This window comes from Rhinatrema bivittatum, chromosome 5 (assembly GCF_901001135.1).
Source record: "Rhinatrema bivittatum chromosome 5, aRhiBiv1.1, whole genome shotgun sequence".
NCBI lineage: Eukaryota > Metazoa > Chordata > Amphibia > Gymnophiona > Rhinatrematidae > Rhinatrema > Rhinatrema bivittatum.
The window spans coordinates 227,665,978-227,690,904 of record NC_042619.1 but is presented as its reverse complement, the minus strand read 5'-3'; the positions used below and the strand labels follow the sequence as shown (position 1 = coordinate 227,690,904).

At 45.0% G+C, this 24,927-nt stretch overlaps 1 protein-coding gene across 2 annotated transcripts in view; it reads right to left on the bottom strand.

The window, feature by feature from the left end:
• Nucleotides 1–3,659: 3,659 nt before the first annotated feature.
• The window catches only part of PHEX (phosphate regulating endopeptidase homolog X-linked), a 275,511-nt gene continuing 254,243 nt past the window's right edge, over nucleotides 3,660–24,927 (bottom strand). For both annotated transcript variants that reach the window (XM_029603400.1, XM_029603401.1), the window contains exons 21-22: nucleotides 9,060–9,136; nucleotides 3,660–8,059 (exon numbers count right to left, since the gene is read on the bottom strand). In XM_029603400.1, coding sequence (XP_029459260.1) covers nucleotides 7,957–8,059; nucleotides 9,060–9,136 — 180 coding nt within the window. In that variant the 3' untranslated portion in view covers nucleotides 3,660–7,956. The remainder of the gene's footprint in view (nucleotides 8,060–9,059; nucleotides 9,137–24,927) is intronic.

Below are 24,927 nucleotides of genomic sequence, written 5' to 3'. Positions count from 1 at the left end.
CCCTATCCAGGCTGATGTCCTTAAATTCACACTCTTACCCCTCACATCTCTCCATCTCAAATACACCACCCCTTCCCTCCAATTTGCTTCCTTCTCTCTCCACAGGCTTGAAACTCCTTCCCCCTCGAGGGGGATGTTAAGCTTCGGTGGGGATGGAAAAGAGAGATCACTAGTCTTCCATCCCACTGAGGCTTGACATCCTCCTTTCTCTGTCCTGACCTGCCCAGTAAAAGAAACTAACTGTTCCCTTCTTCTTCTGCACTGCTGCACGGCGTCATGGACCCAGGAGGAAGGAAGAAAATGCACGAGAGCCGCCTGCGATCAGCATGATGGGAGACAGGAGCAGCTTAAAAGTTGTTTGCTGCCACAGCACCACGGCTTCTCCCTGCAGTCACGGTGCACCATTGCTGCCAGCCCACATCTGCCTTTCCCTGCACCGTCCTTGTTCAGTTGCTGCAGCTGCCGCCCCTCAGAAGTGCAGTTGAGTCTCGGGGGCACTGCTGGTTGGACTCTGGCCATGGGCCCCGGGTGCCCGGAACTAACGATGCCCCCCTGCTGGGCAAGATTGTAGGAGGAAGGTCTTGGCTTTGAGATCGGAGGTGCTGTCTTTGGGGGCAACTTGTGTTATCAAACATCCTTGTAAATGTCTTATTATTGATGCTACTAAATTTCTACTTTACGATGCTTTGCAGCTGAGGTGATACATAGATGCTAGACATAATATCACCCCTGAAGTCTGTTCTGTGCTGTGGCGTAATTGATTTTTTGGGGGCAGTGTAGTTGTATTAGTTTTCCTTTAAATATTACTTGTGTGGCTCTAGCCCTAGGGCCCTTTTCTTTTCACCTCCTAATTTGGCTAATACAAACTATGTATTTATTACCTCGATATTTCTCTTTTTTTTACTTTTGATACATATTTTGTATTTTGCCTGTTTTTCTTTCAGATATGTTTAATATTTGATTTGTGTTAGAATTTAATAAAAATACATTTTAAAAAAAATACATCCCAGTCGTGTTAAAAAGGGGTTATTATAGTTCTGACACATTGGTGGTTTGGGTTTTTTTTTATCTAACCTTCATGGTGCCCGAAGTAGGGCTCAGGGTTGTAAACTAATCAAGTGCTCATTTACAAGAGGGAAGAAGGTGTCTAGCAAAGGATCCCAAGTAGATGAAGGAAAAAAAAAAAAAGTAAAAGTGTCTTTCCCTAATAATTAGAAGTGCAAACATGTTTTATCTTATCATACAACTAAAAATCGCATCGCATAAGGTCCTTCTCATGAGTGATTCACACTGATAAAACAAATATTAGATCAGTATCTTCCTTAATTGGGTCAGCAAACTGAATCTAAGGCCTGCAAAGTTGCTATGTTTTGGACCTAATTGGACCACCTTTCTGGTCAGAGTGAAAAAGGCAGCGTCGCTCAGAATAAGAATTAGAAAAATCATTTTATTTAAAAAAATATTTATGCTTTTGGGCTGGTTCTAAACCACCACGAGACCCCCACCTGTTTCATGTATCACAGCGCCTTTCCAATAAATAAATAAATGAAAACATTAGTGAAACCTGGGGATCCGGCACGAGTTTTTAAAATGCCCGCTCTAAGCATTGTGCCACTTTTTGTATTCCAGTTCCACTTCAGCACCCATTTGTCCCATCCCCCACCCAGGCCCTGCCTTCCCATCTCTACTCCTTTTCAGGGGAAGGGAAAGGACTTATATAAATGCTGAAAGAATCTTTAAGTTACATTTGAAAAGCTGGGGGGTAAAAAAGAAATATAATTTAAAACTGAATCCATACTACTTTTGTCTTTCTAAAAAAAAACAAAAAAAAAAACTAGCTGACTCGATTGTGTTATAGAAAAGTAATCATCAACAGTGATCTGTTAACATTACAATAATATATGTTTAGGAGGCCATTTCTGTAAAGCCCATCCTTGAAAGAGAGATTTTACAGCCTATGAAATATTTGCTAGGCTTAGAATGGGATCATTTACATTCCTTGTGCGTGCTTCTACTTATACAATATCCTAGTATTTTGGCATAGTCTGATAAACTAACATGAAATGCATTTGTAGGCTCCGTGTACAAATTCCACGAGAATCCTAACGAATAGACAGAAAAGAGCGAGGCAGGCAGGCACTAGAGAGGAGATTATCTTTCGGATTCTTTAACTGGTAAGCCAGAGCTTTTCAGAATGCTTGAAGGCTCAAAGGTTCAGCGTGTTCCCCTCTATTAATGCTTCACAAATAAGAAAGCAGAAGAAAATTGCAGACTGCATGCGAGCGGTTTCCTAATAATACCTTGCGATTGGTCGTAGCTATCTGCAAAACCCCGAGTTTTAGGCACAGATTATGCCCATAGCACAGGAAACTTCGCAGTTCAGAAACTGCATTCAAACTGCAAAATGAACCATCTTCGTGCAACAGAAAACTCATTCAAACCTGGTTTCAAGTGAGCTGTAAGAACATTAACTGTAAGGGGGTGCATGGAAAAAGCATTTTGTTTTGTTCTTTTTCATTTCATTTGAAATGTATTGAGATTTGTTTTTCTTCTATTTTCTTTGTTTTGTTCATTTTGTTTTTAATGTATGCTATTTATTTTTTTTACCATGCGGGGATTTTTGCGAATAGCATACCCTAAAACGTTTTAGTGTGTGCTAAAATGCTTCAAAGCAGGATAAAATGACAAAAGCAACAAAAATATTTCGGTATTTTTTGTCATTTTGTATCAGAAATTACGCAAAATGATATAACAAATATTCTTAATGTTTTCCTGTCATTTTAAAACAGCACATCCCTAGTTAAGTGAGGACTGTACTGTAATTTAACCATACATAGAGGAACATGCACCTAGAAAGTGGGAAAATGCATGGCCCCGTAGTCAGAGCAAAGAGATAGACCAGTGAGAAGAGCTCTAGGACTCTCAGCAAACTGAGGCACAGTTACAGGAACTGGGTGCTTATAGTAATCATCATCTTGTTCTTTCTCCTCACTGCCATTGGAAAGCTGTTATAGAGATCAGGCACCAATATTAGTAACCCCCAGAGCTCTCATCTCAGAGGTACATTTCTGAATATAATTAATAGAACGCATGGGGATTGAGTAAATGCTAAAATGTGCTGCTATACCAAACTGTTTGCATCCAATATTAAAATTATTAGCATATTCACTGAAAACCTGAATATCAAAAACATTTTTTTAAAGCTAATTGTAGGGTAGTGAGCTACAAGGGTCAAGGTCAAATGGGTTTTGACTAAGAACACGGACCACTGATATGTGAAATTCTAGACAGTTGTCTCTTCTACACATTCACTCGTCTAAGTAGTTCAAGATGTATTGCATGTTCAGAATAATTCTGTAGGCATGCCAGGCCAGTACCACACTTCAGTCCTCAGTGCTGGGGCTTGTCAAGGAGATGGTGTGCTGAGGAGGATAGGAGGTGGGGAAGGCAGAGGAGAAGAATGTCTGCCACTATTGTGGCAGTGACTGCCATACAATGAGGGGCATTTAGTGTGTGCCTCTCAGAGGTCAGTGAGGGTCCCCTAAGATGCCCCGGGCATGCCGTCTAGGGGAACGGGAAGGGGTTAGGGATTGAAGGGTAAGGGGGCTTGAAAACAGCAGAGACCACTGGGGAGGAAAAAAACAAAACACACAAAAAAACAATGTATGTATGCTTTAATTTGGATCATACAAATAAGACAAATAAGAAACCAGTATGTAAATTTCATGATACAGGGGGTTTTCAACTTCCGACTTTACTTACAAAAAAAAAAAAAAAAGCAGCCATGGTTCAAAATATTTCATGGGAAATGACGATTCTGTCGGTTTAGTGGGTTCTTGGCATGTTCAGACTGTGCAGTGTGTTCCATTGCCAGCAATGGGAATAAAACAAACAGGAAATCACAGCAATGGGAGAAGATATTGGAGGGTATGGTGATGCAGCTGATCCAGCAATTCCGAGTCAATTGCTGTATTTAGAGGTTGGGAAGGATTTTTTTTTTTTTAATTCATTTGTGCAGAACTGCCCACAGCCACACAAACGTTTTTTTTCCTATCTTCTTCTGGACTAGCAACAAGGCTGTACTCGATGGACCACTGCTCTCTCAGCTTAGCCTGCAAGCAGGCAACAAGCTGGCCACTGTATAGCAACGATGAGCATACTTTTCATAAAAAAAACAGAAAAGCATGCATCAAAGACAAAAAACGTTTCAACTATAATTGCGCAAATTATACTCCACCAGTCACGCTCCTCTTTCTCCCTACAGTGTGCTTTTCTCCTCGTTAGCCTTTAGAACAGCAGAAAGATATACATATTTCTGCAAAATCTTGTTGGATAGAAGAGGGACTGGAGCGAGTAAACTCCTGTGCTTTACGGAATGAACTGAGGCTGAAACACTGCAGTTTCACTTTCCTTTACAAACTTCTTTTTTTTTTTTTGACTTTTAGAAAATATTTCTCTCTTTTGGCACCATGAATACATTTTATGGAACTGCCATATCGCGGGCAAAGAGATTTAAATACAGGATCAGCATCCTGGACCTACACGCTGGCTTGTTCGCAACGTGCCTCTTAGCTGTTGCGTATTTTCTGATCTGCTTCGAGGATGGATTCTACCCCTTCTAGATATCTGCCTAAATCTGTGGTTACCTCTCTCCTGTCCCCTGCCACCACCACCACCGCCACGCACGTATCCTGCAAATCACATACCAAAGTAGTGCTCCAACATGGCAGACAAACAGCCAGCTTGAATTAGATGTTTCCCACTTGTGGATAGCACAAGGCGTTAAAAATGCACAAGTAATAAACCTTTTCCAATGGAAAGTTGTAGAATTAGGGCACATGATAGGAAGCTCCAAGGTAGAGACTCAGGAGCATCATCAGGAAATATTTTTTCATGGAAAGGGCAGTGGATGCCTGAAATGCCTTCCCAGGACTGGTGGTAGAAGTAAAAAAAAAACCAAAAAAAACCTGATTTTAAAAAGTTATGGGATAAACGCAGAGGATCCTTACTTGCAAAAAGTGAAGAGACAGCAGAAGCATGACCAAGGAGTGCCACAAACTATGGGGGTGGCCTACAGGGTAACCTGCACGGGGCAGCGGTTACGACCCAGATAGCCTATGCTTTCAAGAAGGCTTTGGGGTAACCTGCCCAGCACAGCAGTTAGGATCCTATCAGCAGTAGTATGGCTATATCAGGCATCCAAGAAGGTGTTGGGGGGGTAACCTGCATGGAACGATCATAGTTCAATGAGCATGAGGAGGCTGGATATTTTGGACAATGGCTTTTACCAGTTATGGTGGCTGTGTGGATTATTGGAGAGCATGAAGGTGACACACGGCAGGGGGCCCTAGACGTTGGATTTGGTGTTGGTGTTATAATGATCAGAGAGGAAGAACACAAGGCCTGGAGGTCAGTACTTTGGTGAATTCTGGCACACTTGGAACGGATGTCGAAGATGGAACTTGTCCAAGCTTGAGAAGTTGTGTGAAGGATAACAGGGGCGGGAGGTGCTGGTGTTGAGTTATACCTAGGAACTTGTCTGCTCACCTCCCCCAGGTGGAGGAGTCTCAATTGGGCAGACTGGAAGGGACAGAGTTGCCTTTTTCTCCACTATCATTTAATATGTTGCTATATTGCATTACAGCCTTAGGAAGAAGAAATAATTGTTTTAGTTTAAAGTTATTTCTTTTGAATTTTTGAGACTTGGTCAATGCCAAGAGAACCATTTTTTTCATCCTCAGCAGTACCCCAAGCCCCTGTGGCACTCATCATAAAGCTAGGAATACTTACAAGAGCCCCCTTATAGAGAAATACTTTTTTTTTTTTAAATGACAAAAAATGCCATCAAACAGGCTATTTCATTTTGGGTCATTTCAAAATGAAATGAAAACATTTACTGATAAAATTTGTTTTATTTTTGTTTTTCTTTCTGTTTCATGTGCACAGTTTGCAAATTGTAAGGTAGATTTAAAAGCTCAGCACATGCCCAAAATTAATAGATCCACGTGCATGTAGGACATGTACGCACTCACCGAATTTTGAAAGCCCCCCACACGCGTGCAAGTCCTGATGCACGAACCTCTCACTTCAAAGAAAAAAGGGGTGGGATGTGGGTGTGGTGTGGGCAGGGCATGGGTGTTCCAGGGTAGGGCCAAGGGATGTGCACACAAGTACCTTCACGCCTGAGTGCGTCCCCGTGTGCACACCCAGTTCCAGTGCCGTGTAACTTTACTTCCACTAATAAGGAGGTGGAAGCATAAATAAAAGTATTTCCAGGTATTGATGAAGGGTTTGAGGGGTCTGGGTTAACTGGGGGCGGGAGTGCAGGCTAATAAACCGGGGGGGGGGGGGGTTGGAGGACCTAATTCTAGACTGGTGGATAAACTGGTGAAACTAGTCATGGAATGGGCATGCTCTGGTTATAAAATGTCCTCGCTTACGTGGCTGAAACTCAACTTAGGCTGCTAGGCATGCACAAGCTTAAAATTAGGGGCACATGTACACTCGCCTGGGCTATGGGTGTATGCATGCGTGTTATAAAATTGCCGTGTACCTGGATGTGCACCGCCATAGGTGTATCTATGTGCGTCCACACGCTGGTTTGAAAGTTACCGTCCCTATGAGTAAAATGCAACCAGTGCCCGGAGAATGAATTTTGGGTGCACCATTTGCATTTTATTTGCACAATTTGGAATTTGCATGCACAAAAAACGGGAATCGAAACGAATGAAAGAAAACAAATGACATGAAAAACTCTGAACCTCCAAACCTCTTCCCCTCTTTCCCCAAAACAAAACAAAACAAAATGAAGCTAAAATAATTGGTGTGCACACTCTTAATCCCTGATAGATCTGATCCTTGGAGGACAATTCAAGTTCAGAACACCTGGAAGAAAGCCCCAGAAATCAATTACAATGTTGAGATGATTCTGCTATTTCTTCTGTTTAGTTCTATCCAGTCAAAATGCTTTAATGAAGCAGAAGAGAGTGTATTGGTCGACGGTGCGGCTGAGCTCCTAAACCTCTCCTCCACTTCTGGTTCTGAGCGGGCCCTTCGTGAAACCATGGCCAGGGCATTTACTGAGTGTTTCTCACAGCTGGCTGTCAATGTGGTTAATTTTATATTTGCATTATATAAAACGTGGGGATGCTAGGAAAGCAGAATCCCCAAACTCTTCCCGAAAGAAAAAAAAAAAAGAGTAGATGTGGAAATAGCTGGTGTGCCCGAAAGATGACATGCTAGGTCAGGCAATGGGATGCAACACAACAGTTCATGCTTTTGTCCCTGTTAAGGAAATGAGTACGCGTTATAGTATTAGAGGCAGAATTTGTTCTTTCAGACACCCCTTCTAGCTTCAGAAGTGCTATTTCTTCTAGGTGGGTAGGTATAATAGCAGAGCACGTACTACATTACCAAAAGGCACATAGCCCCACTGTCCCATCTTATGCCTGTTTCCCTTAGGCATTTGAAATCCCCACCTATGGGGATGCCTGCTCAGTGGACTGAATTTTGCACTCAGTTTCGCTCTGGCCTCCGGGTTATGCCCCAAAATTGGTCTGCATCATTTTGTTCCTGGTTAACAGCACATGGGGCAAGTGAATGATCAATGGCAGCAAATCCATCCTACCAAGCCATGGAATACTTTGGATCATATACTTTTCTCATATTCAGGTCTTAAACCTTTATAGAGGATGATGAGATCTGTATAGATGCCCATCTTGCTTACAAAAATGCTCTCACGGTTTTTAGGAGTGTAGATGACTTCAACAGGTCCCATTCATTCTCTCTTCAGCCTTAACACACTTTTAACATTATTTTTGGTCTGACAGTACAGTAAGGCATCTCAATGGCTGGATATTGGTCTGGAGCAGTAGTAGGTTAGAGTTCAGTACCACAGTTTCCCTTGTTTTTTTCTTATCAGATGCCACTTTCATTTAAGGATTCAAAAAATACCATCTACCAAAGCCGGCAAGAGTTTTCACCTCGATTCATGGTTGAATTGACTGGACAATTAAAAGCTTTACGGAACTCTTCAAAGTTGCTCATTGCCCCAATCACCCTGCAAAGAAGTAAGGAAGAGATATACTATAGGTTATTGCACTAGACCAATAGATTTCAACCAAACAGGCAAATTCCAGCTTCTCAGCTTTGCAGAATAATACTATGCATGCATTAAAGCTGAGAAGCATGTCTGGAATCTGCTAAGAATAAGTAAAACACAATGTCTCACTGAGCAGCAATGGACACCTAATCGCTCAATGGCCTAATGTCTATGGTAGCTAGCTCCTCCTCCAAACATCTCCTGCTTTACTTACCAACATTTCTGTATTTGTTTTTAAAGACCAAAGCAAACTTTTGCCTTTCAAGGGAACATTTCCAAAGCTGTTTGAAAGCAAGGGAATCAATAGTATATTTCTTCTACAGGAGGAGGCTACAGAAGAACTGGAAGTGGAAGGAACAGGTGTAAGAAATTAGACAGATATTCTTGGTCAAGGGCTCCTGAACCTGAGCATGTGATTACTGAAGCAAGAAAACGAAAAGTACGACACAGAGCAGAAGTATGGTTACGTCAAGCTGCCAAGAACAGGGTGCAGGCACCGGTGGCAGGGCTTTGGGTACATTCACAAATATAATAAGGGGGAGTTGGCAAGTTTATTAGCATGGGCCTCAGGCTGAACTGGCTACGCTTCCCAGCTAAAGATGAAAAGGCAGAGCTAGCACAAGTTTGGCAGGGAGCTACTGGGCCGGCCAAATGGTCCGTCTCTGCTGGCATCTACCATGTTACTTTAGTTTACTTTCATGTTCTTCTTGATATACCATATAACAATATAAAGATGTGCTGTTTTTAAGAATAAATAGAGCTGAGGCCAAAACACTCATTTTCATCTCATCGATGCACACTAAATTTATAAAAAAAAATAAAACTCAGAATTTGTATCTATACCTGTAACATGTATGATCAGCAGGGCTAGAGGAACAGCTCTCTACTAACTCAAATCAACAATGACCTTTTCTTGCTAGATAGATAGATAGATAGAACCCAATTGACACTTCTGTACCTGTACTGAGGAGGACTGTGGGCACCATTCAGTATTTGGTCCCTTGCAGCTTCTGGCCGAAAACTGTTGCATCTTACCTAATGTGGCAAAAAAAAAAAAAAAAAATCATAAAATACAAATGGCCTTCCCTTTTCACTTTTTGTAATGCAATAAATGACACTGTGATGAACAACAGTAAAAGGACAAAGTAGTTAAGAAAAAAGAGATTAAAATGTAGCATGATGGAAAGTCTCCTCTACCAAGTGGGGTTTTCTCCACAATTCAAGTAAAAAAGGAAAATCCCCATCGTTATTTTATTGTATCCCATCATAAGAGCAATGCACTGAGGGCTACGGGAGGTGGAAGAATATTTCACCTGCCACATTGGGGTTTCCTGATAAGTTGCAAGCGCTCCTCTCATTCAGCAGCACGGGCAGCGATAACTCGATGACTCAATTTGCTGAAAGCGCTTCCACTCCAAGGAGTGAATTTTCAAACGCGTGTAAAATTAACCTATACATGCATAAGAGGCTAGTTCTCGTGTACATGCTATTGTAGGAACATTAAAAATACACGCATATTTTTCCTTTCAAGCATGTATTTACATGCGCAAAAAAAGGGGGGGTGTCGGGGGCGCTAAGAGCTACGCGCATGACTTGCAATTTTATAAAAAGCTTAGGAAGTAATTTTCATGTGTAAGAATTTGCAAATACACAGGTGGGTAGCCTGTACTCGCGTGTACTTTCTGTTTTGCGTGCATATGTGTAAACAAGGGCTGGCCTGGGGCATTCCAGGGCCAACAGTTATGCACTTAGGGCCAGATTTTAGTACCTACGTGCGGGCGTAGATTGGTGCGTGCAACCTGGCGCACAGAAATCTACGCCCGATTTTATAACATGCGTGCACAGCCGTGCGCATGTTATAAAATCTGGAGTTGGCGTATGCAAGGGGGTGGCTTTCCCTGTTCCCTCCGAGGCAGCTGTGAAATTGGAGCGGCCTCGGAGGGAATTTTCCTTCCATCCCCCCCAGCTTCCCCTCCCTTCCCCTCCATAATCCAACCCCCCACCCCCCAGCCCTACCTAACCCCCACCCTAACCTTTATTTTGGAAGTTGCACCTGCCTCTGGGCAGGTGTAGGTTGCGCGCACCGGCACTCAGCCGGTGCGCGATCCCCCAGCCTAGCGGCCCTACGGAGACCTCTGGCCACATCCCCGCCCCGGACTGCCACACCTCGCCCCTTTTTCAAGCCCCAGGACATACGCACGTCCCGGGGCTTGCGCGCGTCGCCAGGCCTATGCAAAATAGGCTCAGCGCGCGTAGGGCTTTTAAAATCTGCCCCTTAGTGTCGCTTGCACTAAAAGCCCCATATACGCGAGTATCTGGGCCACGAATAAGCAACGTGGATTTTAAAAGCAAATTATACGCATATATCTGGGCGCGGGCACGAATTTATTAAAAAGAGAGGGTGGAGCCAGGGTACGTCAGGGGTGATCCAGGGCGGGCCCAGCAGTCACGGGCGTAAATCCATGTTTTGTTTCCGGCGGCCACGGTGCTTGGTGGTTTGTTAGCTGTCCTTATTTAATGCTGCTCCTGATGAGGTGTGAATCTGCAGAAATCACTTTTTTAGGCCTAACCCGACAAGGTTGAGGGATCTGGGTCAACTCAAGAACAGACTGTGCAAACTGGTGGACTAATTGGTAAACTGGGAATGGCCTTCATTGAGCGTGTTTTAAAATCCACTTACCTGTGTGCATTAAAGCCGACAAAGTCCTAAGGAAGATACACAAAGTACATTTGCTCGAGTAACGGCTTAAAATTAGGAGCACACGTACACGTGGTAGTCGCATTTTAAATCATTACCGGTCGATTTTGAAAGCTCTACGTGCGCCAAAGCCAGGAGATACGCTCTCAACTCGGTGTGGTGCACAGATTTTAAAACCCGTGAGGGTATGCGCACAAAAATAATTTTTGACAAAAAGGGCAGCGCGTGATCTGGGCAGGGAATGGGTGGGGCACGGGCAGACCAGACCTGCACAATAAGACTACGCCTTAAGTCTTTACGCGCACAAGTGCTTGCCGGGGGGTCCCTTACCCAGAGGCATGCTGGGGGGAGGGGGGCGAGGAGGGCAGTCCACCCCAGGTGACGACAAGGAGGGGTGCCAGCGACTGTGCCACCGATCAACCTCTTTTCGTCACCTGGGAAGAAGAAACGCTTCTGCCAGGAGTAGTGGGCTGGCAGAGAGCCCAAGCCCTGCTGGCCAAAGAGAAGAAAAAATGTTCCCAGCCAGGAGGCACCAAGGCTGCCAAGGGATCACGCCCTGCCCAGCGGCCCAACTAAAGGAGGCCCCGTGTTGGCAGGGGATCAGTCCTGCACGCCTGTTAGAGAGAGTATGTGTGTGTATAAGCATGTTTGCTGAAAGAGAGGAAGCGTGTGTATGTCTGTGTGTGTGTGTGTGTGCATGAGAGAGAGGAAACACGTGTATATGTGTGTGCTTGACACAGTTGAGCCAGTGTGTGTTTTTGTGTGTGCACAAGTGAGTGGGAGCCATTATGTCTGTATGCCTGACAGAGAGGGAGCCAGTGGGTGTGTGTATGTATATGTATGAAAGGGTGGTGGGGTGTGTTTGTGTCGGTGAGTGTATAGAAGAGTGAGTGTGTGTGCCTGTGTATATATACAAGAGGGTGCCTGTGGGTGTATGAGAGGGTGCCTGTGTGTGGAAGTGGGGGTGAGAGAGAGGAAGCATGTGTGTGTGGCATGGGTGAGACAGGAATCGTGCGTGAGAGATATAGATGCAGCATGTATGTGTGAGAGAGAGACACAGAGGAAGTGTGTATATCTGTCTCTTTCACACACACACACTCAAGCTCTCTCTGTCTCTCACCAAGTGTGTATGTGTGTGAAAGACAGAGGGAGCATATTTTGTTTGTGTCTGTGTGTTTACCCCCAGTTCACAACAATCTTAGAGTGACAGGAATGGAGAGTGAGGGATTTTTAAAATCCTTATTAGTTTTAATTACTGAGTGTTATTTGATGTCTGCTGTTTTGAAATATTTTATCGATGTTTAGAAATGTTTTAAAAATTTGTACGGGAGCTTCTAATTATTGAATATTATTCTATTCATCAGCTGTTTTGAAATGTATATTTTTTTAGAATGGTTTTACTATTCTGATTGATATATATTTCTTGATTGTATTGTTTTGAGGAATAGTGATTTTCTGCTTTTCCATTGTTGCTCTACATACAGATTCTGGCTTGTGGTTTCCAGTTCAGTTTTTGTCTGCATGTGTGCATGTGTATGTGTGTGTTAGCATGTGAGAGAGACTTAGAGGAAGTATGTGTGTATGTGAGAGAGACAGAAGAAGCATGTCTGTGTGATAGAGAGACACAGAGGAAGTGTGTGTGAATGAGAGGTACAGAGAAAGTGTGTGTGTGTCTCTCTCTATCACACACACATGCTCCCTCTGTCTTTCGCCAAGCATGAATGTGTGTGTATGAGAGAGGGAGCATACTGTGTGTGCATGCGTGCCCTCAGTCTACAACAATCTAAGGATGACAGATATGGAGAGCAGGAGATTTTTAAAATCCTTATTAGTTTTGATTATTAGGTGTTATTTGATGTGTCTGCTGTTTTGAAATATTTTATCGATGTATAGGAAATTTTAAAATTATATATTGGTGGGGGGGGGGGGGGGGGGAACAAAGAACTTTCCACCCCAGCTGCCAAATACTCTAGGTACGCCTAACATTACTTCTGCTGTGGACTGCTTGTAAGTTGTAAAATAAAGAAAAATAGGGTAGTCAGTGGGGTTTTAAGGCTCGGGCCTAATTGGGGAAAAAGGAGGCTAGTTAGCTAGGGGGATTAGGAAGTCCTCTCCTTTACTGGGGCGAACTGGTGACAAACTGGGAATAGAGGTAATTGCATCAGCGCTCATGTCTAGTAAAATCCCCCCCACTTATGCGAGCAAGGCGGCATTTGTGTGCACATGTGCGGGACAATATGAAATCGTGTGCACATGTATGCCCAAATAGCCAATTTTAAAACACACGAGCGTATACACGCATATATGCACCTGTTTTTAAATCGTCGCATCCACATGCGTGTGCCGGCAAATGTGCGGACATGTGCACTCACGCTTGGCTCCTAAAATCTACCTCTCTGCACACAACTGCATGCATAATTTAAAATTCCAGACTCTGGGCGCCTGCGTGATTGTTTTAAAGTTACCACCATAAGTTGCTATTTTATAAAGGACTTGCATGCGTAACTCCAGGTTCTGCCCATAGACGAACATTTGCCCTGGAAACTTTACTCCACCTCAGACTAGGAGTTAAACTTCCAGTGCCACAAAAAACAAAAAAGGTAAGCCAGTGCAGCTCTCTGCATCGGGGAGAGTAGCTGATGCCATCATTAGCTTGCAATTTCCATGTGAGATGCTAATTTAAAAAGCACAATGTTGTGTGTACATTTTGTGTGTGCAAAACTCATTTCTGCATGGGCAAAAAAGGTTTGTACAAAAAACATGTGCACACAACTGAGGGTTAAATTGTGCATTCTGCTGAATGCACCTTATTGCATCGGCCTGTACATTTTTCTACCCGAGGCAGTGAAGAGTTAAGAGGATTGCCCAAGGTCATAAGGAGCATTGGTGGGAGAAGCAGGATTTGAACCCTGGTTTCCCTGGGTCTCCGCGTGCTGGCCACTCTGGAAGCTGGGTCCTGCTTTTATCACAGATAACACAAAACAAACTTTGCTACCTTCAGTGCTCAAACAGCATTGAAATCCTTTATAAAACAATGGAGAAAAATCTAGTATTGTCGTTGGCTGAAACATAACTTGACTCTTGATTGACACCTCATCAGGTACCCATAAAAATCCTCAGGACCCAGAGCTACGAAAGCGTCTCATTCACCCATTACCAAACTTCTTACATGCTAACGTCCTCACCCTGAAAAGAAACTCGCAAGGTTGGAAAAATGTGAATATTCATGGACTTCACCACATTGCACTCTTTGCTTCACAACTTACAAAATTTATCTCTATGGATTAGGTTCTAAGAGGTCCTTATTCAGTGGAATTTAGCTGAATAACTTGTGAGTTATCTGGATAAATACCAACTTTTGAATATTTTGGGCACTTATCCGACTAAAGTTTAACTGGATATCCCATCATCCAGTTAAAATTTAGTCAGATAATGTATGGTCGTCTCAGGGGTATTTCTAGACTGGGTTAGGATAGCCAGATAAGTTATCCTGCTAACTTGTGTATCGCGAGATGAGCATACAGGAAGTGTAAACACCACGACTGTTGAGTACCATAGTGCCAGCTGGCACGTGAGGAAGAACTGCAGAAAAGACTTCTACAGCACTGCACAGAATCCTGTTCTCCCCCAAGGAACGAGGTACTGGGTGGCAGCAGCAACAGATGAGTAAGAGACCCATGGACTCTGCCTGCATAGAGGTTGCACGTGTGCGTGTGTGTGAATGGGAGCCTGCCTGGGGGCAATGTGCATATGTGTGTGTGTGTGTGAATGGAAGCCTGCCTGGGGAGGATCAGTGTGTGTGTGTTGTCTGTGTCTGTGAATGGGAATGGGAATTTGCTTGGGGGGGGGGTGTGAATGGGAATTTGCTTGGGGTGTGTGTGAATGGGAATTTGCCAGGGGGAATGGGTGTGTGTGTGGGTGTGGGTGTGAATGGGAGCCTGACTGGGGGGATGGGGGATGTGTGTGTGTGAATGAATGGGAGATTGTTTGGGGGGGGGGGTACGGGGGTATGTGTGTATGTATGAATGAGAGCCTGTCTAGGGGTATGAGCGTGTGTGTGTGTGTGTGTGTGTGTGTCTGTGAATAGGAGCTTGCTTGGGGGGGATGTGTGTGAATGGAAATTTTCCAGGGGGATTTTGTGTGTGTGTGTGTGTGTGTGTGTGTGTGTGAGTGAGTGAATGGGAGCCTGCATTGGGAATGTGTGTGAAAAAACGTTTGTGCCACCCCCACTACTCCACGACAAGCTCAGGATAACTGGAAATCAAAAGTTTTCAGGTATGGGACACAGGGGATTTTTCCCTTCTTTTTAAAATATTGGGTGTTTGATGTGTCTGCTATTTTGAAATATTATATTGTTGTTTGGAAATGTGTAAAACTTTTTATATCAGTTCTTAATTATTGGATGTTATTCTATTTGTCATCTGTTTGGTAATGTTCTTTTTATTAGTATGGTTTATTGTGATCAATTTATATTTCTTGATTTTATTGTTTGATGATTTATGAGGACTGATGTTTTTGTTTTTCCATTGCTTGATTGCATATAGAGTCTAGGTTGTTGTAGTTTCCAGTTCAGCTTCTGTCTGCACATTTCTATTTGTATTTTATGGTCTCTTTATTCTGTATTTGTTGATGGTCTGTTTGTGTTCATCATGTGTTCTACTAGCATATCAGGAATTTAGAGCAGACTGGTTTGTTCTACTTTCCTAAAAGGGCGTGTTTTAGGGCCTGGTGTTATATTTGTCTTTTCATGGATAGTGTTGTTCTTGTTTGAGTGCTTGCAGTTAGTACTGTTTTGGTATGGGAATTTTATTATATTGTTATCATTCAGTTTACTCAAGGCTGTCCAAGGGCCAAATCCATACCTAACATGCGTTACAATAGGCCTAATACTATATGGGCTCCAAGTGTCTTTTTTTGCAGTTTTCTGGGTGGCACCACAGCAGCGCACTTAGGGCCGGTAGGATGCCAACATCCCAGGAGGCTGACGCCTGGTGGTGTATTTGGCAGGAAGAATTAGAGGTCCAGGAAGATAAGAGTGGCCCTGGGACTGTGAGTGGCCTTTATATTGTGGAATATTGACCGAAGATAGAACTACATAAATAAATAAACAGTGCGCATTCATTCACCCACATATCAGGCAGGCAATTTTGCGAAAGGCCATTTCTGCACATAAAACGCAACTTTTACCTGCAGAAGTCCCTTTGAAAATTTCCCTCCAAAATGAGCAATACATTTTTGGAATAGCGGATTACAAATGTTTAAGGTACATGGATGAATGAACGAATAAATAAATAAAAGAGAAAACAGCACTCTCAACAGAATAGCCATCAATCTGCCACCCCCTTCCTCATGCCATCTCTTCTGTAGTCACAGGAAACTACGCTGCTACCCAGTGCCTCCATATGAGGATGACTATTTTCTGCATACCTTTTACTAGTGAAAGTGTGGGGTGTGTGGCTCAGTTGACCGGAAGATAGCTCCAGTTCCAGGTTGTACCTCCCCCTGCTTTTCTGTTCTGTAAAAAGTCAGGCCCTCAAAGGTTCTAGTGGGTCCTTCATAAGTAGGCAACATGAGGTACGGCCATTTCTACGTGACGGCCCTAATCCGTGCAATATGGCTGAAGCTCGCCCATGCATGGGTGTCACCCAAACTCTTATGCCCATTCACTTTCAAACAGGAAATATCTTTGTGAGAAGAAATCACACAAGGCACCACACAGTTCCAGCCACAGCCACTCACAAAGGATTTTCTCCTCTGATCTGACTGGTTTGCTAGCTCCTCGAGATGAAAAAAACCTAGCAGAATGCCGGAGAAGAGTGCATCGGTAACACACCCCTGGTACTGCAGTTTCTGCCTCTTCATTTAAAAACCAAGTGACAGAAACAGAGCTTAATTTGTTTCTGTTAATTCCAGGTGGATGGCTGAGGGTCATGTCCTGCTTGACACCCGCTGATTGTGTTAGCCCGTGATTCTCATCCATGACAGCCTCTGATAAGCAGCAGAGCTGTAATTCTTTGTGCCTGTTAAAAGGTAATCTTTTGGCACACCCCCGGAAAGGAGGAAATTTCCAAGGTCAAGACGTTAATGCTTTTCTGATGACAAAAGAGCATAAGCAGGGACTTATAGCATTTCTCCTTGAAGACAGAGATAAAGATGGCAATAAATGGAGACAGTGCGAGAGAGAGCGACCATTTATCCCACTGACCTCTCCATAGATCAAACAGAAACCAGTCCCTCAGTTTTGGTCAGAATCGTTCTTGTTGGGGGAGGGATAGTGAACATGCTGGAAATCTATAGGTTCTGCAAACAGTCTCTTTTGGCCATACCTGGGAACCTCTGAGTTGTGGTCCGCTGGAGATTTGGTATGGCTTATCCAGGAGTGGGTGCGGGTGCATGTTAACTTTCTCTCTTCTACTCCCTTCCCTTCCCTTCCGCAAAGCTTTCTCACCTATTTACATTCTGTCTATTTCCATCTTCTTGTCTTCCAGGGACAACCTAAGTACACTCCTCTCCTGTCCGAAAGCTCAACCCCAGCACTCTCCCTCCTCCTCCAGAACTAATCCCAGCACTCTTCCCCTTTTCTGACTTCAGCCTAAGTACATAAGATTTGCCATACTGAGTCAGATCAAAGGTCCATCAAGCCCAATATTCTGTTTCCAACAGTGGCCAAGCCAGTCTGGCAGGATCCCAAGGGGTAGATAGATTCCAAGCTGCTTGTCCCAGGGATAAGCAGTGGATTTCTGCAACTCCACTTTATCAATGGTTTATGGACTTTTCCTCCAAACCTTTTTTAAATGCAGCTATACTAATAGCTTTCACCACATCCTCTGGCAACGAATTCCAGAACTTAATTATGCATTTAGTAAAAAAATATTTTCTCTTATTAGTTTTAAATGTATCACCTAGTAACTTCATTGTGTGTCCCTTGGTCTTTGTACTTTTTGAAAGAGTAAATAACTGATTGTTTACTCGTTCTGCTCCACTCATTATTTTATAGACCTCTATCATATCTCCCCTCAGTCGTCTCTTCTCTAGGCTGAAGAGTCCTAACCTCTTTAGCCTTTCCTCACTGGGGAATATTTCCATCCCCTTTTTCATTTTAGTTGCCTATCTCTGCACCTTTTCTAATTCTACTATATCTTTTTTGAAATTTGGTGACCAGAACTACACACAATACCTAAGATGAGGATGCACCATGGCGTGATACAGAGGCATTATGACATTCTTCATTTTATTCTCCATTCCTTTCCTAATAATCCCTAGCATTCCATTTGCTTTCTTGGCTGCTGCTGCACACTGTGCAGAAGATTTCAACATATTAATAACTGTGACGCCTAGATCCTTTTCCTGAATGGTGACTCCTAATATGGAACCCTGTATTGTGTAGCTAAGTGCATCATTTTGCACTTGTCCACATTAAATTTCATTTGCATGCCCACTCTCCCAGTTTTGCAAGGTCCTCTTGCAATTTTTCATAATCCTCTTGTGATTTAACACCTTTGAAAAATATTGTGTCATCTGCAAATTTGATCACTTCACTTGTTGTTCCCATTTCCAGGTCATTTTATTAAAAAGTGGAGTGCCCCAGTTACTTGAAGTCACTGATGAGGAACTTTGTCAAATGCTTGCCAGAAATCTAGGTGCACTTATCAACTCGCTGACCTTTATCCACATATTTATTTACAGAGCGAGAGAGAGAGTGAGAACCTTTTTATAGAGTCTATATGACATGCTATCAACCTAATAAACGAAGGTTGACCGACGTGCCGCAAATGCGCAGTAGAGAGCAGCTCTACCGCGCATGCGAGCACGTCGGTCACAGTGTGCCTCTTAAAAATAAAAATGGCGCTGTAGGAGCGGCAGGAGCGGCGGCCCGAAGACCCGGAGCGGTGGCGACGGCACCGGCCCGAAGACCCGGAGCGGCAGGAGCGGCGGCCCGAAGACCCAGAGCGGCGGCAGCGGCAGCGGCGGCCCGAAAAGCGGCGGCGGCGGCACCGGCCCGAAGACCTGGGCTGGAGCGGCGGCAGCCCGAAGACCCGGAGCGGCGGTGGCATGCGCGCGAGGGAGGGACAGACGGACGGAAGGAAGGAAGTCTGTCCCTCCCTCGCGCGCATGCCGCCGCCGCTCCGGGTCTTCGGGCCGCCGCTCCGGGTCTTCGGGCCGCCGCCGCCGCTCCCGCCGCTCCGGGTCTTCGGGCCGCCGCTCCTGCCGCTCCGGGTCTTCGGGCCGCCGCCGCTCCGGGTCTTCGGGCCGCCGCTCTGGGTCTTCGGCGGAGATCGACTGAGGGGAGAAGGGAGGGGGGAGAGAGGAGTGACTGAGGGGAGGAGGGAGGGAGGGGGAAAGAGGAGTGACTCAGGGGAGGGGGGAGAGAGGAGTGACTCAGGGGGAGGGAGGAGGGAGGAGTGACTGACTGAGGGGAGGGGGGATGGAGGAGTGACTGAGGGGAGGAGTGACTCAGGGGAGGGAGGAGGGAGGAGTGACTGAGGGGAGGGGGGAGAGAGAGGAGTGACTCAGGGGAGGAGGGAGGGGAGAGAGGAGTAACTGGGGGGAGGAGGGAGGGAGGGGGAGAGAGGAGTGACTCAGGGGAGGAGGGAGGGGGGAGAGAGGAGTGACTCAGGGGAGGAGGGAGGGAGGGGGAGAGAGGAGTGACTGACTGAGGGGAGGGGGGAGAGAGGAGTGACTCAGGGGAGGAGGGAGGGGGGGGGAGAGGAGTAACGGGGGGGAGGGGGAGAGAGAGGAGTGACTCAGGGGAGGAGGGAGGGGGGGGAGAGAGGAGTAACTGGGGGGAGGGGGGAGGGACTGGGGGAGGGGGAGATAGGAGGGACTGAGGGAGGGAGGAGGGGGGAGTGACTGAGGGAGGGAGGGGGGGAGAGAGAGGAGTGACTGAGGGGAGAGAGTGGGGGAGGTGGGAGGGAGCATGAGGGGGAAGGAAATGATCCAAAAAAAAATGTTAATGTAGCCCGTTTTAACGGGCTTAACGGCTTGTCTACCTTATAAATGGCCTGTGACCGACGGCCCGCAAATGCGCAGTAGAGCGCAGCTCTACTGCGCATGTGCGGGCAAGGACGTCGATCAGGAAAAAAAAAATGGCGGTGGGGCCGCAGGAGCGGGAGGAGAAGCAGCGGCGCCGCGCTGCGCGCGGTGCCGCTGCTTCTCCTCCCCAGATCTGCCGGCAGATCTCGGGGGGGGGGGAGGGTGTCACTCCCGCGCCCCCCGAGATCTGCCGGCAGGAGCGGGAGGAGAAGCAGCGGCGCCGCGCGCGCGCGGTGCCGCTACTTCTCCTCCCCAGATCTGCCGGCATATCTCGGGGGGGGGGGGTGTCACTCCCGCGCCCCCCCCCCCCGAGATCTGCCGGCAGGAGCGGGAGGAGAAGTAGCGGCACCGCGCGCGCGCGGTGCCGCTACTTCTCCTCCCCAGATCTGCCGGCAGATCTCGCGGGGGTCACTGCCGCGCGGCGGGGAGTGACACCCCCCCCGAGATCTGCCGGCAGGAGCGGGAGGAGTCAATGGAGCCGGGTGAGGGTTGCGGGAAGTCGCGCTTACGGCGCCGGGAGGAAATGGAGGTGGGTGAAGGGAGGGACTGAGTGGGAGGGAGGGACTGAGTGGGACTGAGTGGGAGGGAGGGAGAGGGGGGACTGAGTGGGAGGGAGTGAGGGAGAGGGGGGGTGAGAGACAGAGGGATGTAGCCCGTTTTAACGGGCTTTACGGCTTGTATATATATAAAACATACACCACTGTAAGAGGGTACATTTTCAACTCGGGGATACTTTTACATATACAGTCAGATGAATTAACTGCAAATTAGATATGACTGATGAATTTCTATCATTTGAATTAATGAAAGGTACCAACAAGAGGTGTTGATTTGTACAATGCAGTAAATATTGCTTTGTAGTACATGCACTAACTAAGATGGCCATCCCTCAGTGGTGAGCTTTTCTGCGTTGGATTCTCATTGTTTCTTGAACTTTTGAATGTTAGATTTATTCAGGACACACTGGAGTTGCTGCTTCAGATTGATTTGAACATGTATAGAGGATTATAAATTTGTATACAACAAGGAGAATAAATGGGATGACATATTGTATGTGGGAAGAATAAGAACAATGAGATAGAATTAGTTCCAGTTATTGCCCACAATGATGCCAATTGCAAATTTCCTCAAGTGAAGATGTGTTCCACGATCGAAATTTGAAATATAGAATTGTATCCACTATTTTTATATTGACATATGATTTGCGGACTTTCTCCTGAAGAAGCTTTGATAAGCGAAACATGTTGGGAGGCAGTCCTTTTGTAATCATTTTTTATGTATTTTGTATATGTGTGTGTGAATAGTGGTGAATGAATGCAAATTATTTTAAAATGATGTTAGTTGATACATTATTATTTTTTAGAAAATATATATTTGCATATTTTGATATTTTGTGATAAATGTAAATTACACAATTGTTTATATATTTTTTTGATATGCCATTCTATAGTTTGACCTATCTATAAATTCAGCAATTTTGTTCTTTATGATAGTCTCTACCATTTTGCTTGGCACAGACATCAGACTCACTGATCTGTAGTTTCTTTGATCACCCCTTGATCCCTTTTTAAAAATTGATGTTACATTGGCAACCTTTGAGTCTTCAGATTCCATAGTCAATTTTAATGATAGTTTACAAATTCTAATAGCAGATCTGCAATTTCATTTTAAGTTTTTTTCAGTGCTTTGGAATGTATACCATCTGGCCCAGTTGATTTGCTATGCTTTAGTTTGTCAATTTTCCCTATTACATCTTCCAGGTACTCTGAAATTTGTTTCAGTTCTGCTGAATCATTACCTTTGAATATCATTTCTGGCATGGGGATCTCTCTTATTTCTTCCTCAATGAAGAGCAAGCAAAGAATTCATTTAGTCTCTCTGCTATGGCTTTGTCATACCTAAGTGCCCCTTTTACCCCTTGATCAACTAATGGTCCAACTGATTCCCTCGCAGGCTTTTTACCTCGAATGTACCTGAAAAAGCTTTTATTATAAGTTTTTGCTTCCACAGCAAGCTTCTTTTCAAAGTGTCTCTTTGCCTTCCTTATCAATGCTTTGCATCTAACTTGCCAGTGCTTATGTTGTTTCCCATTTTCTTCATTTGGATCCCTTCTCCATTTCCTGAAATGTATTCTTTTAGATATTAAAGCCTCTCTCACCTCACCTTTTAAACATGCTGGAAATCAATTAGCCTTCCTTCCACCTTTTCTAGTGCATGCAATACATGTGGTCTGGGCTTCCAAGATGGTATTTTTAAACAAGGTCCATGCCTCAGATAAATTCTTAACTTTTATAGTCACCCTTCTGAAAGTTAAATGATGTTACAGTGGATATTTTTTTACTGTCCTCATTTCCCCTTCTTCCTTCCTAGACTCCAGTGCTCTGCTCTTCCCTAGAAATGGGCACACAGAGCTCCTGTAATGAATCTTGCTCAGCGGAGAACAGCCCTCTGCTTCCTGCTCCAAACCTCTCCCTTCCCAGGCAGCATTCAGGAAACAAGGGGAGAGGGATGAGGCTGAGCCTGGAGCAAAAGAGCAAAGATGAGAAGAGCCGTTCTGCTCCCTAATCCAGCATCTCCCCTCGCGTCATGCAGAAAACAAGAAAGGAGGGGGTGAGGCTGGAGCGGACAGAGCAGATGAAAGAAGAGCTACTCTGTTCTCTAATCCATTCCTTCCCTTCCAAGGCAGCCTATAGAGAACAGGAAGCAGGAGGGAAGAGGCCAGCACCTATAGATTTCCCAGCTGTAAATGAAGATCCAGAAATTTCATTGATATCCCAGAGTCTCCAGGTCACACCTAGAGAGGTCGTAGGTATGGTTGAGATTTGGTTGGATTTGCTTATATTTGTTTCCCAGCCACACAGTTCTGTTTACTTTTCAGCTATTTATTTTTAACATTTCTGAATTATATTTCTGTATAATCTTCTCTATTTTTATCAAAGCATTAATCAACAAGAACAAAATTTCTGTTTTTTCCACTTCCATGGTAATGACTGAGGATCAGGCTATATCAAAAAAAATAAAAATTCAGGATCATTAATAATCATAGGGAGGACAATTTCAAAGCTATTCATGTGGTAAAATGCATTTTACCTGTGCAAATCATCCATGTAAAACATTTGCTCCCCCACTCCCACCCAATATGAGGAGGCATTCCCGGGGCAGAGGGGGTGTTTAGCTTGGGGGAGGAAAATAATGTCCCAGTTCTGAGAAAAGAAAGGCCCGCGCCTTACGCTTCCCCTTTAAAACCTGCTATGGGTACTAAGCACCTGTGGATGCTGGTGCCCCCTGTTTTTGCAGGAGCTTTTTTTTTTTTTCCCAAAGCAAATAATGCACAAAGATTTGAAAATATCTGCATTATTTCCCTTGGAAAAAAAAAAAGCTTCTGCAAAAACAGGGGGCACCAGCATCCACAGGTGCTTGGTACCCATAGCAGGTTTTAAAGGGGAAGCGTAAGGCGCGAGCCTTTCTTTTCTCAAAACTGGGGCAAAGCCCCGTGCAGGTAAAAAAAAAAAAAACAAGCCAGCGAGCTTTGTCTCCACACAGGCAGTTGGAAAACCACTCTCCTTCCCCCAACAGGAGAACGATCAAATGAATTTAGGCGGGTATCCAAGCAGCTGCTACCTGGATAAAATCAGCAGCTGAAATTTGCCCTTGGCCCTCCTCCCCCCAGCCACATGTGCGGGCGCTGTTTCAAATGTGCACATCCTTTCATTTGTGCTGAAAAGGGGCAATACTTGGGGGGGGTGGGGAACGACTGGCAAGCAACTTGTCTGACTGATGGCGCCATCTTGAGTGGAAGGTCCGGCCTTCGAAATTTTGCATGTGTTACAAAAATCACCCTCCCCATCCCAGGCTTCTCTGTTTTTCTCCTCTTCGCTGCTTAGGCTTGCTGAATGTAAATAGTTAAACCCATAAATATCAGCTAATAGTGAGTGATTTAATCTCTTGTAACATCTATGTAATTATAGTTGTGGGCTGCACTGATTTGCCTTCTGCTGCAGATTGATTAATCAATTACAAATGCAGTAAGGTTTCTAATGGCAATCAAAAAATTGTTCTAGTTCTTTTTTGTTCTGAAAAAAATGCTGTTTGTTTTGGACACGTACTTCTAATTTAAAGCCTGATTTACTAAGGCTTTTTCCCCCGTTCTCTGTCTATGAGGAAAAACTGCGCAATTAGGGCCGGATTTTCAAAAGCTAACGCGCGTAAATCCAGAGGATTTACGCACGTAACCGGCCTTACGCGCGCTGGGCCTATTTTAAAAAGGCCCGGCGGTGCGCGTAAAGCCCTGGGATGCGTGTAAGTCCTGGGGCTTGCAAAAAGGGGCGGGGAGGGACGGGGCGTGGGCGGGGTCAGGCTCCCGGCACAGTGGCCATATTAGCCACTGTGCTGGGTATCGCATGCCGGCAGTCGGCCGGCGTGCACAACTTGCACCTGCCCGGAGGCAGGCGCAAAAGGCAAAACAAAACTTTTGGGGGCAGTTAGAGTAGGGCTAGGGGGGGAAAGGTTAGGGGAAGGGGTGGGAAGGTCAGGTTAGGGGGAAGGGAACGGGGGAAGGCTGAGCGGCTCGGCAATTGTGCACCCCCTTGCATGCGCCGACCCTTGATTTTATAACTTGCGTGTGCAAGTTATAAAGTCGGGTGTACATGTGCACGCGTCGGGTAGCACGCACATGTACGCCCGCATGCAACCTTTTAAAATCTACCCCAGTATGAGAGCCTTAGCATGTAGCAGCAGGGAGAGCGCACACGTGGCCAATTTTTCTGAGGTATTTGGAGTTTAATTTGTGCTTCATCGCAGTACCATTCGCTTCGTAAATTCCACATTTCCTCAACAGAAACATCCATGTACCCATAATTATCTTACCGAGGTCGGTCTTCAAGGAAAGCTAGCTAGGGTTAAATTTGCACCCTGTGCGGAGACTAAAAATATGTGCTTACAATTACAACGTGCATATCTGCTGGTTAAGTTATGAGTGATTTTGCAAAGTTACCCCCAAGAAGGTCATGTTCAATAGTGTATATAAGCTGGCAAATAGCCATGTAAGAGCGTGCACAAGGTTATTCATGTATTATATAAACCTTGAGGCTGGAGC